The sequence below is a fragment of the Amphibalanus amphitrite genome, unplaced genomic scaffold (genome assembly GCF_019059575.1).
Source record: "Amphibalanus amphitrite isolate SeventyFive unplaced genomic scaffold, NRLGWU_Aamphi_draft 001086F_arrow, whole genome shotgun sequence".
In the NCBI taxonomy this organism is placed as follows: domain Eukaryota; kingdom Metazoa; phylum Arthropoda; class Thecostraca; order Balanomorpha; family Balanidae; genus Amphibalanus; species Amphibalanus amphitrite.
The window spans coordinates 1-14,845 of record NW_024882580.1 but is presented as its reverse complement, the minus strand read 5'-3'; the positions used below and the strand labels follow the sequence as shown (position 1 = coordinate 14,845).

Below are 14,845 nucleotides of genomic sequence, written 5' to 3'. Positions count from 1 at the left end.
GTCCATGTGTGTAACGTTGATAAGCTGTTCATTCGTTAACTTTCAAGTTATCGAGTGCACGTTGTTCAGAAAAACATCAAGTTGACCATTTCGCTCAATGCTCAAAGTGAAATAATCATAACTCTATTTGACTCATGATTTCGGCAATCAATCAGAAAACGCTGCGTGGGCGATAGGTTTATTTCCAGAAATGCGCTCGAAATGCCCGTCGTCAACGGTTAAATTTACGCCACTAACCGGAAACTACTAGTAGTTATTATACGTGATTAACCCTCGCCCCGTTGGGGGGGCCATTTTGGCCCCCCCCCCTGTGGTTTTTCCTGAATAGCAAGAAAACGGCGGCGCGCAGCGCCGCCAAATTTTCAGTACCTTCCCGGGCATCAATTTGACACCTTCACACCAAATTTCAAGTCTTAGGTCACCTTAGGTCAGGAGTTATTGAGGTCAAACTGAGGTCATGTTCGAGCAAAAATGAGCAAAAAACATGCAATCTTGAAACGCTCACCAAATCTACAGTTATCAAGCAATTTCAAAGTTCTTTATATGGTCTAGTAGACAAAAAGCGGCGCTACAAAACTGCTATCTCGGATTTTCAAAATTTTTGGTTTTTGACAAAAAAAAAATCAAAAAATTGATTTTTTTTTAGAAAAACTTTGAAAAAATCCAAAAATTTTCCGAATTTCGGAAAAACCGGAATATATGTGATAGTCCCAGCGCTCTTCTATATACATACCAAATTTCAGATCGATATCTCATTTTTTGGCCAAGTTATAGCGAAAAAAACTGTTCAAAAATGATGACGTCAAATTTTTGAACTCAATTTTTAGCGATTCTAGACCACGTACGGCAAAACAAAGACCACCATTGAACTCCCCGTGACGAGCTGCATCGATTCGATACCCATTTTATGCAAAAATATTAACTTTGAAATTTGACCTAATTTGACCTGACCTTGACCTGACCTTGACCTGACCTTGACCAAAACGTGATCTAAGCTGGCCCCAAAGGCTGCCTGACCCATATAATCGCATTTGTCATGTAAAATGGACCATAAAACATGTATCACACGACACTTTCATATTGTGACCCCCGTGACCTGACCTCTGTGACCTGACCTGGTATCAGTGACCTCAAATAGCAAAATATGTGTTTGAAGAACATTTCCCCATCGATGATTTTCAATGAAATGCATTTTACTCGATTTTACAACGCATTTCTTGAAGTGCCTGTAAACGGTGAAAATTGGACCTTTGACCTGACCTGTGACGTCATCGGTTTGACCTAGGTCAATAAAATTGGGTCACAAGGTAGTTCCCCGTTGGGGCTATCCAACGCCGTTTACCGCTTGTCGCTATGTTGCGTGGTTCTCGAGATCTTAGGGGGGGGGGGGCAAAATGCCCCCCCCCCCAACCGGGCGCGTTGCTCGGCAGAGCCCAACGGGGCGCGGGTTAAAAAAGTAAAATAACCCATGCGTCAAAATCTAATGAGAGTAACCATGTTGAAGAGAGCTAATCTCCTCTGTCGGGGCCGACTATGGCTCCGACGATTATTGTTGGATACGGCTCGTGCCGTCCCTAGCGACTCAGACCCCGCAGCCGGGCCGGGTCGGAGGGGACACGGCTCGTGCCGTCCCTAGCGGCTCAGGCCGCGCAGCCGGGCCGGATCGGCAGCTCCATAGTAGTCCAGTCCCTGGCGGCGCACGGCGGCGGCCTCTGCCTCAGTCACGGGCACCGGTACGTAGATCGGCTGCAGGAGGAGCACGGTGGGCGCTGCGGCCCTCAGCCAGGCGGGGTACTGAGACTGCACGGGCAGCGCGCCCCGCAGCCAGGCGGGCAGACCGGAGCCGGCAGCGGGCGACGGGGACGGCGCAGGCGCGACGGCCGGCCGGGCCGGGGCAGGACTCTTCTCGTCCTCAGAGCCTGGGGAGACGACGGGCGGGGTGTTACCGAGGGACACAACAGTCTGCATGTGTTTGTTAGGTGAGGGACGATGATCGGTCTTTCAGAAAGCGATCAACAGATCAACAGAGCAGAGTGAAATTGAAAACACCGCAGAAAAAAATTCATCTAATTTAACGCTGTTTCGGTTTGTGTTGAATGCTCATCGCGATCATGTCGTGTCGGTGAAAACTAACATAAGCAATTACATGCCAATGTGTTTATCCCCAGCGGAATGCCGCCTAGATGTCTTTAACACGGTCCGGTTTAAGCCCATCTAAGGCACGCTCGTTTGAGCCGTGACGCATCACATTGAACTGCTGTGTTCTGCGCTTAGTCCCACCCACACGATTTAGTCGTCATTTGTCACACTGATAGGATTGCCGGCTGCTCGCTGGGCGCCGATCCGTGTTGGTTTGACAGGTACTCAGGTTCCGGATGCCACTGGGAGTCGGAACGTCCCGGATCTCTTTGGCTTTCACAATTACCGGCTTCTCGGGGTTCCCTTGACAAGTTTACACACATCTCTCCCGCTCCGCGCAACAAACGGTGAAGTCGTGTTGGCGACCGGCTTCACCAAGAGCTTCTATCTCGCTCTAAACAATGCTCTAAGCCGTGGCTGGCAGCGGCACGCAGTCGATCGACCTAAGTGTGTCTGTATGACAAACTGAGTAGAGATCCACTCCCAAGAAGACAGCAAAAGCAAGACTGCAGCAATGGGCCCAAATACAAGTTTTTGTGGTACCCGTAAACCCAAAATCAAGTATCAAGTATCAAGTAAGACTGAACAGAGAAGCCTCCAGTCCAGCTGTCAGCGCGCTAAATCACGGCCTTAACATTGTCCCCGAGCTGAGACTTACCGGAGCATGGGCACCGCATGATAGGATTGAGATGGACGGGACTCGACTCAAGCTATACTCGGCTCAGTTTTATGCACGTCCAGACAAAGGCACATTCTAGTGAAGGGTGCGCGGTCGGCGACACAAACTGAGAAGTGTCCAATTCCATGAAGCATCACACACGAGTGATGCTAGGAGCCGCATAGGGAACGGAAATGCCAACCACTGGAGATTCCCCTGTAAGGCTGTAAATAATTTCACTGATGCAGTGAGATTCTCTCGCACAGCTGTTCTCTATCTATAAGAAGCGGTCTTCGAAGCGTCCCCATCCCCGTCCTGAATGCGAAGTCTATACCGATGTCAATCCTTTCGTGACCACACAGCCAACCACCGCCCACTGTGCGGCTGAGAGGGACCTTGTGCTACGTTTACCGTAGTTTACTGGAGCGTGAAGCAGATGCGCGTGCCGTAATCACTCCTAACCGGCGGCGGGGGCGGGGCAGCGACCGTGGCAGGCCGTTGACTGATTGCGTGAAGCCGGCCGACCTTGGATGCAATGTTTCAACAAACAGCGTGATCGTACACCGCCATCACAGCGTCCACCCTCGGGCGCTGATCCCTGTACCTCTCCCCGGACAGGGGGGCTCGTCGGGCGCCGTTCGACCGCGCCCACCTATAGCTCCGTTCGCTCGCCAATCCGTGCCGATCCCGCCCGCTCCGACGGCGTCTGACATTGCGGATCTGACGCACGAGAGGTGTTCAACCCGGACACGTCTAAACTCTGACAGGCCTCCCCCCCCCCCCCCCCGCCTCTCCGCCCAGCCTCTCAGTGGAACACCTCCCACGGCACCCCATCCCCCGCGGCAGATCCGACTCCGACCGCGAATCACTGAGGGATGTGCCAGAGCAGGTGATTGAGCTTCTTTGTATGAATGAGAATGAAACGGAGGTTTTATCTTTTTTTTTCTCTCTCTCTCTCTCTCTCTCTCTCTCCCTCTCTCTCTCTCTCTCTCTCTCTCTCTCTCTCTCTCTCTCTCTCTCTCTCTCTCTCTCTCTCTCTCTCTCTCTCTCGTTCTCTAACTATTCACTCACTCATGCCACTCACTCACTCTTGTGTATCATTTTTCCTCGCTTGCCCCATTCTGTACCTATCATACTTTTCCCACATCGTGTGACGGCAAATAGTTTCAGGTATTTTCGTTGACCTTGCAGACGCTGTGTGACGCCGAACGGTTACCGCAAAACTGCTTTCGATTTGCCTGGATTTCCTTTTACTCCTCCTTGTCCTTAGACCTTACCGATAGGATTATTTGTCAGCTGTGCCGTCTCATTCGTTTCCAGAAAATTGCATGCAATTATAGATTGGCTAGTACAAACTAGGTCATGCCCTAGTTTGTACTTAACTTACCAGCGTCTTAACACGCGCAGTGGAAGGGGGGCGGATTTCGCCCACCCCTCCTGTTTTTCGCCAATAACTCGCGCCGCAAGGATAATATCAATGTGAAATTTCGGCTACCTGTCCAGAATTGAATTGCAGATCTTCTCGTGCAAAAAGTAAGAAAATCGGTTCATAACTTTTCTAGTAATAGCGGTGTAAAGTCAAACATCCTGCCGCCGCGGCGGCGCGGCGGCGCGGCGGCCGGCGCTAGCCGTTACGCGCCGCCTGAATTGTAGACTGTGCCGGGGCGGGACGGTTCCGTCTTTACATCGCGCTCCTTACCGCTGATTATATTAGATTCGCTTCAAATTCGGTGAGAAGACTGAGAAATGTACAGGCAATCATATAGTCAAAGAATTTTGGAAATCGGCCGGTAACAACTTGAGTTATGAGTGTGTAAACACAAAATTGTGATTGCCGCGTTTCCCGCGTCGGCCGATGCCGCTTCAGCCGGCGACATCTTACCCTTAGCAGGCTTCTAACTGCCATATTTATTGTTGGGTTATCTAGAAATTCACCATACATACTCACAAATGTTTGTTCTTTCGTATAGTGAAAGATTAAACAAAATTGACCGGTAACTTTTTGAGTTATCGGCGTGTAAACGCAAAAAAGTCGCTAATATGGCAGATTTGACCACATTTGACCTCATTTGACCTTGAAGATATTGACCTAGGGTCATGAAATTCACACACAACAGAGTTCCCCATGGCCCCCACCTACCCTCCAAATTTCGTCTTTCTAGCTCCAGTGGGAGCTGAGATCTTAGGGGGGGCGACATCGCCCCCCCCCCCCCCCCTTCCACTGCACTGGGCGTAGTACTCGCAACCCTTCCACTGCGCGTGTTAAACTAAAAGACGTGAATACATGCCTTCACATTCTGACCAGGGTTACATTCATGTGCTCTGCTGCAGTCTCCGACGACCGCAGGTTAGGGTCGCACTCTGCATTGAAGTCTCCGATTCCCGAGATCTCTGAAGAGTCGTCAGGTTATGTTTGTGCTGCTCGTTGCAGTCACTGCTTCCGGACCAGCAGAGTTGAAATATCGTGCTTTTTTTTTGCTCTTCTTTTACAGACTGGCGGTTTGGTTAGGAATGCTCTAGCGTCGGCCGTCGCCCTTTGTATCATCCCACCAATGACACCGACAAGGTCACCACATCCGGCCCCGCCCCTCTGTCTGCCCCCTCCCCCTCCCTCCCTTTCCACTGGACCGAGACACTCAGACAGACCGCGCGGGGAGGGACGGGTGCTGCGCCCGACGGCACGCCCATACCGTCCAACAGGATGTGTTCCCAGCACACCACTCGATATATAACTGCACTCTTCTAGAATTATCCCCGGAACATGATGCAAACTCTTCAGACAACGGTGGCCTCAGTGGGTGAACTCATCGATGTCATCAGCGATGTAATGGTCTCTGTAGTGCGCTTTAACGGCGACAGCTGAGCATTATTTACAGCTAAAATGTAATAGAGGGCTTGCTTAGTCTGACAGGCGCGGCTGTAAGCCGGCGGTGTCTGTAAACGGTGATCGGTGGCCCTCGCCGGGCCCCAGGTAAGACGGTGTGTCCGGGGCCGCTGAGCTGCCAAGGCCCGTGGATTTTCCGTGTCAGAATCTCCGGACAGGACAGAGTGGCGCTCCAGAAGCGTCGCATGGATCGCGCGCACTCTCAAGGGCGACAAGACTTGACAAGAGCAATTATTATTTTTAATATCTTCCGGTTCATCTCGCCCCAGAGAAAAATGCAAAATAGAGCAATTGGCAGCTACCGTTAACTTTCAAAACTACTGAAAAATTACGACGACTGAAAGCTGTGTCTGTGAAGTAATAAGCGATGAAACACTGGGTGAATTACATTGGGCTAAACCGGGACTCCGTATCATGACATTCATAGAGTGATTTCCATATCTAAACATCGAACGGCCAGTCACTCCCCGCTTCCACCTACCGTCGAGTACGATGACATCGTCGAGGGAGGGCTGGGCGGGCACGCGGGCGGCCGGCGTGCGGTCGGGCGCGGCCGCCACCTTGGCGGCGGGCGCGGCCGGTACGGCCAGCTGGTCCTCCCGCAGTGAGTGAATAAACGGCTGCTGAAGCGTGGAGCCGCTCACTGACGACGCCACGGCCAGTTGGTCCTGGCGCGACTCGTGGATGAAGGGCTCCTGGAGGGTGGAGCCGGCCGCCGCCGACACCAGCGCACTCAGGACGGTCTGACGGCGAACAGAGGGGAGTGTCGGGGCTGGAGATACAAACCGGCAGACATTCTTCAGTCATAGCAAATGTGGAGCACCTGTTTTATATTAAAGATGCGCCGGCAGTTAACCCGCGCCCCACTGGGGTCTGCGTATAACACGCCCTACTGGGGGGGGGGGGGGGGGGCTCTCCATAGCCCCCCCCCTCGTAACTCCGAAACTACTGGGCCGATCGTCAAAATTCAAACGGTGTCGCATAACCCCGGAAAAACTGTCGAGCGAAACCTAATTTCATTGACCTCGAGGTCACCGATGACGTCACAGGTCAGGTCAAAGTAAAAATTATTAGCATTTTGGCTTGTTCACATTTTGGGCTCTGGCCGCCGTCTTACAAGTCAGATCAGGCTCATGTTTGTTTTACACACTCGTGAACGGATGCTCTAGAGTCTAGATACCTCGAGGGTACCAAACTTGTACTTTGATTTTCAGGTCAGGGTCAGGTCATCACAGGTCACGGAAATATTATATCATGCGTCGGTCACGTGACACATGTTTTATGGTCCATTTAGGCCACATATTTCGAATTTGATGTCGTCTGTGTCATTCGAGGCATTCGAGGCCATTTTGAGTCAAATTTAGCTTAGGTCAGGTCACTTTCAGGTCAAAAAAGGTCAAATTTTGAAGTTCAAATTTTTCAACAAAAAAGGTGTCTATTGGATGCAGTTTGAGCTCAGGAAAACGATGGTGCTATTTATATTGGTGTACGATGACAAATACGTACTGAAAAATTGATTTGAAAATTAATAATTGTGAATTTTTTTGCAATAATGCGTATAACTTGGCCATTTTTGAAGATATCTAGCTAAAACTTGCTAGAGTTAGTCATAAGCATGCGTTCTGTCACATATATTCCGTTTTTTTTTTTCGAAAAGTCATTTTGAAAAAAAATATAAAAATATAAATTTTGAATATTACCTATTATATAAAGTTTTCGAAATTTTCAAAACTTTGAAAATCCGAGATAGCAGTTTGATAGCCCAGTCAATTCTGAGTCCTTTCATGCAAAGAAATTGGATCTAGCTTAAAAACTGAGCTGTTGGGAGCGATTCCCGTGGTTCAATGTTTTGCGTCGAAATCGGCCGAACATGACGTCACTCTGACGTCATTTCCGGCCGACCTATGGTAGCTACGAAGTTCAAATTTTGACACCAGGGCCTCGTTTCATAAAACTCTGCCGTAACTTACACCTTTCCGTAATTCACACCCTTTCAAACTACGGAGCGCAAATAAATCCGTTTCACAAAGCCACAACTGGAATTGTTTACACCTCCGTAACTAAACACATTTGCGTAGTTACCGTAATTTATCAAGCGTCCTACAAATTACAATTTCATGTCAACACTTATTTTTTTTACGAGAAATCATAAAACAATTATGTTGAATTTAAATCTTAAAAATTATTTATGAAAAACAAAATTGATATTGATGACCATACTTTATTAAAACAATATATTAAAAACAGCAGAAAGCCAGCTAAGCAGAAGTGCCTAACTACGAAAGTGGCGCGGCGCGGCGAATAAACAAAATTCCGATAGTGGCCACAAAAAGCGACTGGTAGAGAAGATCAGGGTATATTGAGTGAAGAGAAGATTTGCAGTTTCTTTTTCTCATTTTGGCTGTTCTTTCTTCCTCACCGGGCTCAACATTATAAAATATATTAAAAACTAGCTTCGAATCTTCACATTAATTCAAAATCACGCAACATTTTTGTGCGTAGTTTACACCACTGATATCAAGAACTTGATAAAATATTTGGCGTTAAAGGTATTATCAGGGTTTTTTTCCAAAATTTCGGACTTACTCAGTGAAACGTGTAGAAGAAGGTGACTGAAGCCCCAATCCAAAGTCATTCGTCTCAAAATTGCCTAATTTTCCAATGGTGGGCCTCCAAAGTTTTCGCGGCTGCCAGCCGCGTAAACTTGCGAGTACTTGGTGGTCCATCTCTAAACGCCCATAGGGTTTACACTAGCGGAGACTTTTCTAAATATTTCTAGGGAAAATATAATGGATCTAGGGAAAATATAATGGATCTAGGGAAAATATAATGGATTACATGCTCCATTATATTTTCCCAAGACAAAATAGGGAAATATAGCATAGGTCCGTAACACAACGAACACAACCTTCTTCTCATTCTTCTCAGCTTCTCATTCTAGATATCCTAGCCCTGATCGGCGGCCGGCTAGTACTCTTGCCCGCGCTCACATACGTGCACGTTACCCCGGCAACGGGCTATTGACCAATGAGAAGCGAGAAAAGTGTTACGTCACTGCGATTTTTCATATACCTGTGCCCCCCGGACGTGACGTAGTGTGCTCGCGCGCGTGCAGGGTCTCTGCGATCGAAAAAGAGCGCTAGCAGCGCGCCACTCGACGCCGCAATTGTCAAAAGCGGCGTGTTAGTATGCTTTATTATGAATGATGTGTGTAAAAGTGAGTTTTTATGTTGTTTATTTGGAGGAAATGGTTGGAATAAATTAAGTTATTTTTATTTCTGTTGGTTGGAGTTTTTATTCAAAAGATTTCGGTCTATACCATTGATATTTACTGAAAATACCTTCGCTTGAATAAATTGCAGATATTTGGCGACTGAAGTGTTAGGTAAGACTAAATGATATGTAAAAAGGTAAGAGACACCCTGATTATCATTTGAGAAACGAAAATATATGAATTTTCCTTATAAGATTCGCTCAATATGCTACTCCGCGGTTTATGCCCCGAGGGTGTCCGAGGGTTCCCGTTAGTTTGTCGTTGGCGCTCGGCTCGCGCGCGAGCCGACGTCACCGCGTGTGACGTCGGCTCGCGAAATACGTCATACCCTGCACACAAAATAGCCGGCTGCCGAACAGCGCTCCTATACACTGTGGATATCCTGTGGGTTATCAAAATAATTCAAATTAAAAAATTGTGTTGTGTGCGTTCAAACTAAGCTCATCCCGAGTGTAATTCAAGAATGTCTTAGTTCAGGTAATTAAACTTGAAAGTGATATAGCTCAACTCACTCACTCAAGCAATGAAGAAGCTTGGATGGAACTAGTGTTGAATCAAAGTTACCTATCATTTTTAATGCTAAGTGCTGAACGTTACCAATAATTCGAGACATCCGTTGTAAGATGTATGACGCAGATCAACTTTGATCAAGTGAAGAAAATAGATTTCAGATGAAATAATGTCAATGTTCAAGGCTGAGCGACTGGCAGATTTCGGAGTGAGCACGAGTGGCCTTGAGACATTCTGTTTCTGTAGGTACTCAAAATAAATAAATTATCATGTTGTGTGCTTTGAGGTTAAGTGTTATCAGTGGTGCTTCATGGTTGTGCTTTGTTGTTGGTGTATAGGCATGTTTTGAGCACATTGCAGCATGATATTGGTGGTGTGTAAAGCAACTGATCTCCGCAGACTTTGCACTTACTTGCAAAGCCTGCGGACTGACTTTGCAGACTTTGGCTGACAATGAGCAATGCATGAGCAATGCATTGCTGACTGATATCATTTATTCTGTGTTTGTAGCACAAAGTACAGAAGTGGCACATACATTGTTACTTTGAAAACCTGATGTGAATTTTGATGTAGAAAATTGGTGGCTGACGTTGAGTCCTGACGTATTGTGAGTAGTGTACATCTGGTGCATTGAGCGCAGACTTGAGACCAGTGACGTTTGTATCAGTAGACTGTGTTTGAGTCTACTTATATGGGTAGTCATAAAGCAGGCGTCACACTTCTTTTTGCAACCAAGGAGATGCGCTATACCCAGAGATGCTTTCTCACCAAACCTTACCAAACCAAACCTAACCTACAGCGCCTCTCTTCGTTCGTTCATGGTTGCAAAAAAAAAACAAGTGTGACGCCTGCTATACTACTACCCTTATATGGCCTTGGTTTGAGTGTGGTGACTGAGTAAGCTGGTGTGTATAGCCATGCAATAAGTGTTTTGAAATATATTTTTGGGACAGTATTGAAATGGTGTGTTTTGGCCATCTGGCATGGATGATGGAAAGTCACTAACTCAACTTCAGGAACGCTTCTTCATTATGCTCATCTAAAGCACAATGATCTATTTTCTCTTCGCAAGGATTGATTCCTAATTCACTGTCAATTATAACCTGGGCCAGAAGGTTTCGCTGAGCCACAGGGTTCATACAGATTCATCCACAGTGCTCAGCAGTGTATGTTTTCAGATTTCAACAGACTGTATTTTTTTCTGTATGTACATATGCATCATGCAAGGGTACAACAGATGCGGTATTTGGTAAGCAGTTGGCAGCAAGGTGGTGTTTGTACTTATTGGCAGAACTAGTTGAGCAGGACTAAAACTATCCTAGTTTCTCTCCAGTTTACTCAGATCCGTCTCAACACATTGAACATATTGAAAGCATTCATCCATGAAATGTCTGCATGTGTAAACTGTGGTTTAGTCTCTTATGACAAAGCCGATATCAAAATCACATGTTTGCTATATTTAGGCAAAACATAACTCAAAACAGGCACAAGCTCGGCCGGCCCCTGCTCTGCCGACTCTCTCTCCCTGAGCTCTGGTCAGCTGCCGCGGCCCAAGCGGGGAGCGGGGTGGCGTTGCCCTAGCAACCGTAGCTAGGCGACGGCCGACGGCCTCCTCCCGCGGACAGATGCGGGCGGCGAAACTCAGCCGTCTATACATGTATACTCAGTTCCGAGAAGGCACGCTCGTCGCTCATCCATTGCCGAGCAGGCACGTGCGTGCCCATCGCCGGCGCGCATTAGCGCGCGTCCATGGCTGGGGCGCACGCGCGCGGCCATGGCCGGCATGCACGCGCGCGCGCCCATCGTCGGCACGCAAGCGCGCGCCGCGTCCTTACCCGGCGAGCACGCCGCGTCCGTACCCGGCGCGCACCCGCGCGCGTCCACAGCCGGGGCGCACCCAAGCGAGTTCGTACCCGGCACGTACCGGCGCGCACCCGCGCGCGTCCGTACCCGGCCCGCACCCGCGCGCGTCCACTGCCGGCACTAACAGACCCTGACAGACGGGCGTGCTGCCGTCGGCGGTCCTGACAGATGGGCGGCGGGCCCGGCTCCCGCAGCTCCGGCAGCGGGCGGCAGCTCCGGTGACTGTTCCGGCAGCTCCGGCAGCGAGCGGCGTCTCCGGCAGCGCTCAGCAGCGGCGCCAAGCAGCAGCAGCGGCTGAGCCAACAGGCGGCCGCGGAGGCACGCCCCCCCCCCCGGCCCCCCCTTTGCACATTGTTCGTCCATGGAGATGTCTGCAAGCACGACCATTGTTGAGAAGGCACGTGCATCCATGGCTGAGCACTGAGCAGGCACGTGCGACCCCTTTGCACATTGTTCATCCATACATATCAATATAATTTACCTTATTGATTAGTGTGAGTCTTGCAAAATCTTAAACTCAGAAATACCACAAGGCAGGCTGCCTGGGTGAGTTGCTAATATGAACATAATGAACATTATACATTAGTGCAGTACCTATAAGTATCCATGCTGTGTGAAGGACTTGGCCCTCACGTTCATTCGTTTGGTGAATGCACATGGTGGCATGTGTACCAATTGTTCTCCCTAACCCTTCTTACAACTTTGACTAGCAAGTAGAAGCTGGCAAAATGCAAGGAGCTTACAAAGCATGCTTATATGTAGATAACTGAGAATGATTCTCTCAATTGAAGCATGATCCACACTCATCAGCTTCTTCTGTTCTGTTCCACATACTAAAACTGAAATGACTCAATTTTCCTCAAATATATTCATTTATCACTCACAAACAACAAAAATATACAGTAAGTAGGTACCAGGGCAATAAAAAACATACAAGTTACATATTTTTTCATGTACAGTCCTTTCACAGCAACAATATGTAGAAACGCACCAAGACGTTCACGGAGAGCCCACCCATAACAAACTATAGTTGAAGCCGGGGCTCTGCTGCAGCAGCAGGGGTGACGTACAGGGCACAGAGGTCATGTCACATCATGTTGTACAACATGTTGCTCGAAAAAACAGATCAACATTGATTTTGAAAAACTGTAGCGCTTTCTTCAGTCACTTAGGTAAGCTTTCTCGCAAGACGTTACATTAGATTCACCACTCTTGACAAAATAATCAAATTGAAACTTAGCTCTTGTGCCTGATGCACTTACATTTCAATTTATTGAAATAAAACACTCAAATTTACCCTTGAAAATTGTTGACATTTAAATGATATTAACATCAAGATTTTGATGATCAGCAAACAAGCTATTCAAATCACACTCATATAATAACTTTGGCAATGTTGATAACTCTTGCTGTCTTATTGAAAAGCAAATCTTCAATTTGTTCATATCCAAATCCAATGCCAAGCACTGAAATCTTGTTGCAAGGCCCTAAAAACAACAGACAAAAACAAAACAGTCTTGTGGAAATCGCCAGTGCGGTGCGGCGGCCTTGGCGAAATTTCCCAAGGCTGCTCTTTGTTTACATTTTAGCGATGGGCCAACTTGTCCGCCCAAGTACTTGTTTTGCGTGAGTAAGTACAATTTTGTCAATTTTGAAACGGCTATATCTCGCAAATTTTGGTACCGATTTACATTTTATGCATATCTTTAGAATCGGCAGAGTCTGGGGAGTTCATTGATTGGAAATTTATGCCGATTCCTTTCAATTTTTAAACCCTGATAATCCCTTTAATTACGTCGTTTTATGAAACCCAAATGGCATCAATTGGTCCGGAATCGAGCACTTGCCGTGAATGAAGCTCCGTACTTTCGATGGCGTGAATTACTCCGGTCTCCGGCTTTATGAAACCGAATTGGCATCAAATACGCCAAATCTGGCATAATTGACGGAACGCCGTAAGTAGGTAATTCCTTTTATGAAACGAGGCCCAGGTGTCAAATTGATGCAGCCGAAGGTACTGTGTGAGAAAATTGGTTCCTGGCTGCAGATAATCGCGAGTACAATAAGGGCAAAACGCAAAGCACACCTCACGGAACAGAGAAACAAAAGACAGTGACAGAATGACAGACGAACGCTTGTTCTCTCCTTCTCTCTCCTTCTCTCTCTCTCTCTCTCTCTCTCTCTCTCTCTCTCTCTCTCTCTCTCTCTCTCTCTCTCTCTCTCTCTCTCTCTCTCTCTCTCTCTCTCTCTCTCTCTCTCTCTCTCTCTCTCCGTCTCTCTATCTCACCCTCTCTCTCTCTCTCTCTCTCTCTCTCTCTCTCTCTCTCTCTCTCTCTCTCTCTCTCTCTCTCTGCAGAAGAGCAGTGCCTCTCCCCAGGGGCATCTCCATAATTACGCATTTCCAGAGTTCCATGACCCATGGCCTCAAGAAGCGAGCGGCGCGGACCAGCGCGGACGCTGCGAGGTCATTGTGCGTTTCAGCGCGTCGAGGAGATGGCGTGCCCACGCATTTACATAACCTTAGGAAGTAAAGGTACACCTGGTGTGGTTTCATCGCTGTATTATCTGCACACCACAAGGTAGCCTTTGGATATACAGCTTGAAAGAAAGGGCAGTTGAAAAAGTATGATCAACTTTCGTATCTATCCTACCCCATTTCATCAACAGGTCTCAGGGAGGGGAAAACTGGTGACTATGCTTGTGTTCACAGCTGTTGGCTCCGGTGCACATATCTTGCTATCAACAGGTGATGGCCGATCAGAATCAGCTGCAACATCGGTGCCAGATAACGAGCGGCAGCCCGCGGTTGCGGGAGGGTCGTACACTGCTCAGCTCTGACCCTGAGCGCGCGCTGTTAGTACTTCGGCTGGAATGGAGCGGACAGACCATGGACAGTGCATGATCTACATGCAAAGCAGCAATGCCGGCTCTTCGGTGCGACCGATTTCTTATCAACTCAACTCGTATCTTCTGCACACCTACTTCTGCACAAGTATGAAGTGAGAGACAAACCGAACGACCGAGGTGTTGCTTTCGCGGTCATCGAGGGAATGTGAGATGAAGGTACCCCGTCTAACGATTAATTATGCGAACCGTGAAATGGCGATATCCTGTTATTGGAACAGTGTAACAAAAAATATTCCAGATAGGCAGTCGCGAGTGGATAGACAGTCGGAAATATAAGGGACAGCTGGCGAATGCATCGGTACTTTTGCAGCAACAAGACATCGAGGAGTTTCGTGTTATCAACATCAGGAAGGGTGATGGGGAATACACATTAGAAGGTACATGGTTATGTCGAGCGATAATTACGGCGTGTTTCAGATACGCGACACACAAAGCACGGCACACACTGATTGGAGTGATGGTGCGTGCCTGATGTTACGCAGCGACATGTTATTTTGAATGCTTGCGGCAATAGCGGTGACGGTATTTAGCTATGCAATGCAGGTGGCGCCTTAAACGTTGTCGGTAGTATGACACACCGGTACAGATTGTGTGCATTGTTCGATACTCG

At 47.9% G+C, this 14,845-nt stretch overlaps 1 protein-coding gene across 1 annotated transcript; it reads right to left on the bottom strand.

Annotated features, from left to right (window-relative positions):
- Window positions 1-1,453: 1,453 nt before the first annotated feature.
- LOC122369945 (translation initiation factor IF-2-like) lies at window positions 1,454-6,453 on the bottom strand (the record flags this gene model as incomplete). Its single annotated transcript, XM_043345105.1, has 2 exons — window positions 1,454-1,919; window positions 6,163-6,453. Coding segments are annotated over 2 exons (578 nt in total), but the record flags the coding sequence as incomplete, so codon positions are not given.
- Between the last annotated feature and the right edge of the window lie 8,392 nt (window positions 6,454-14,845).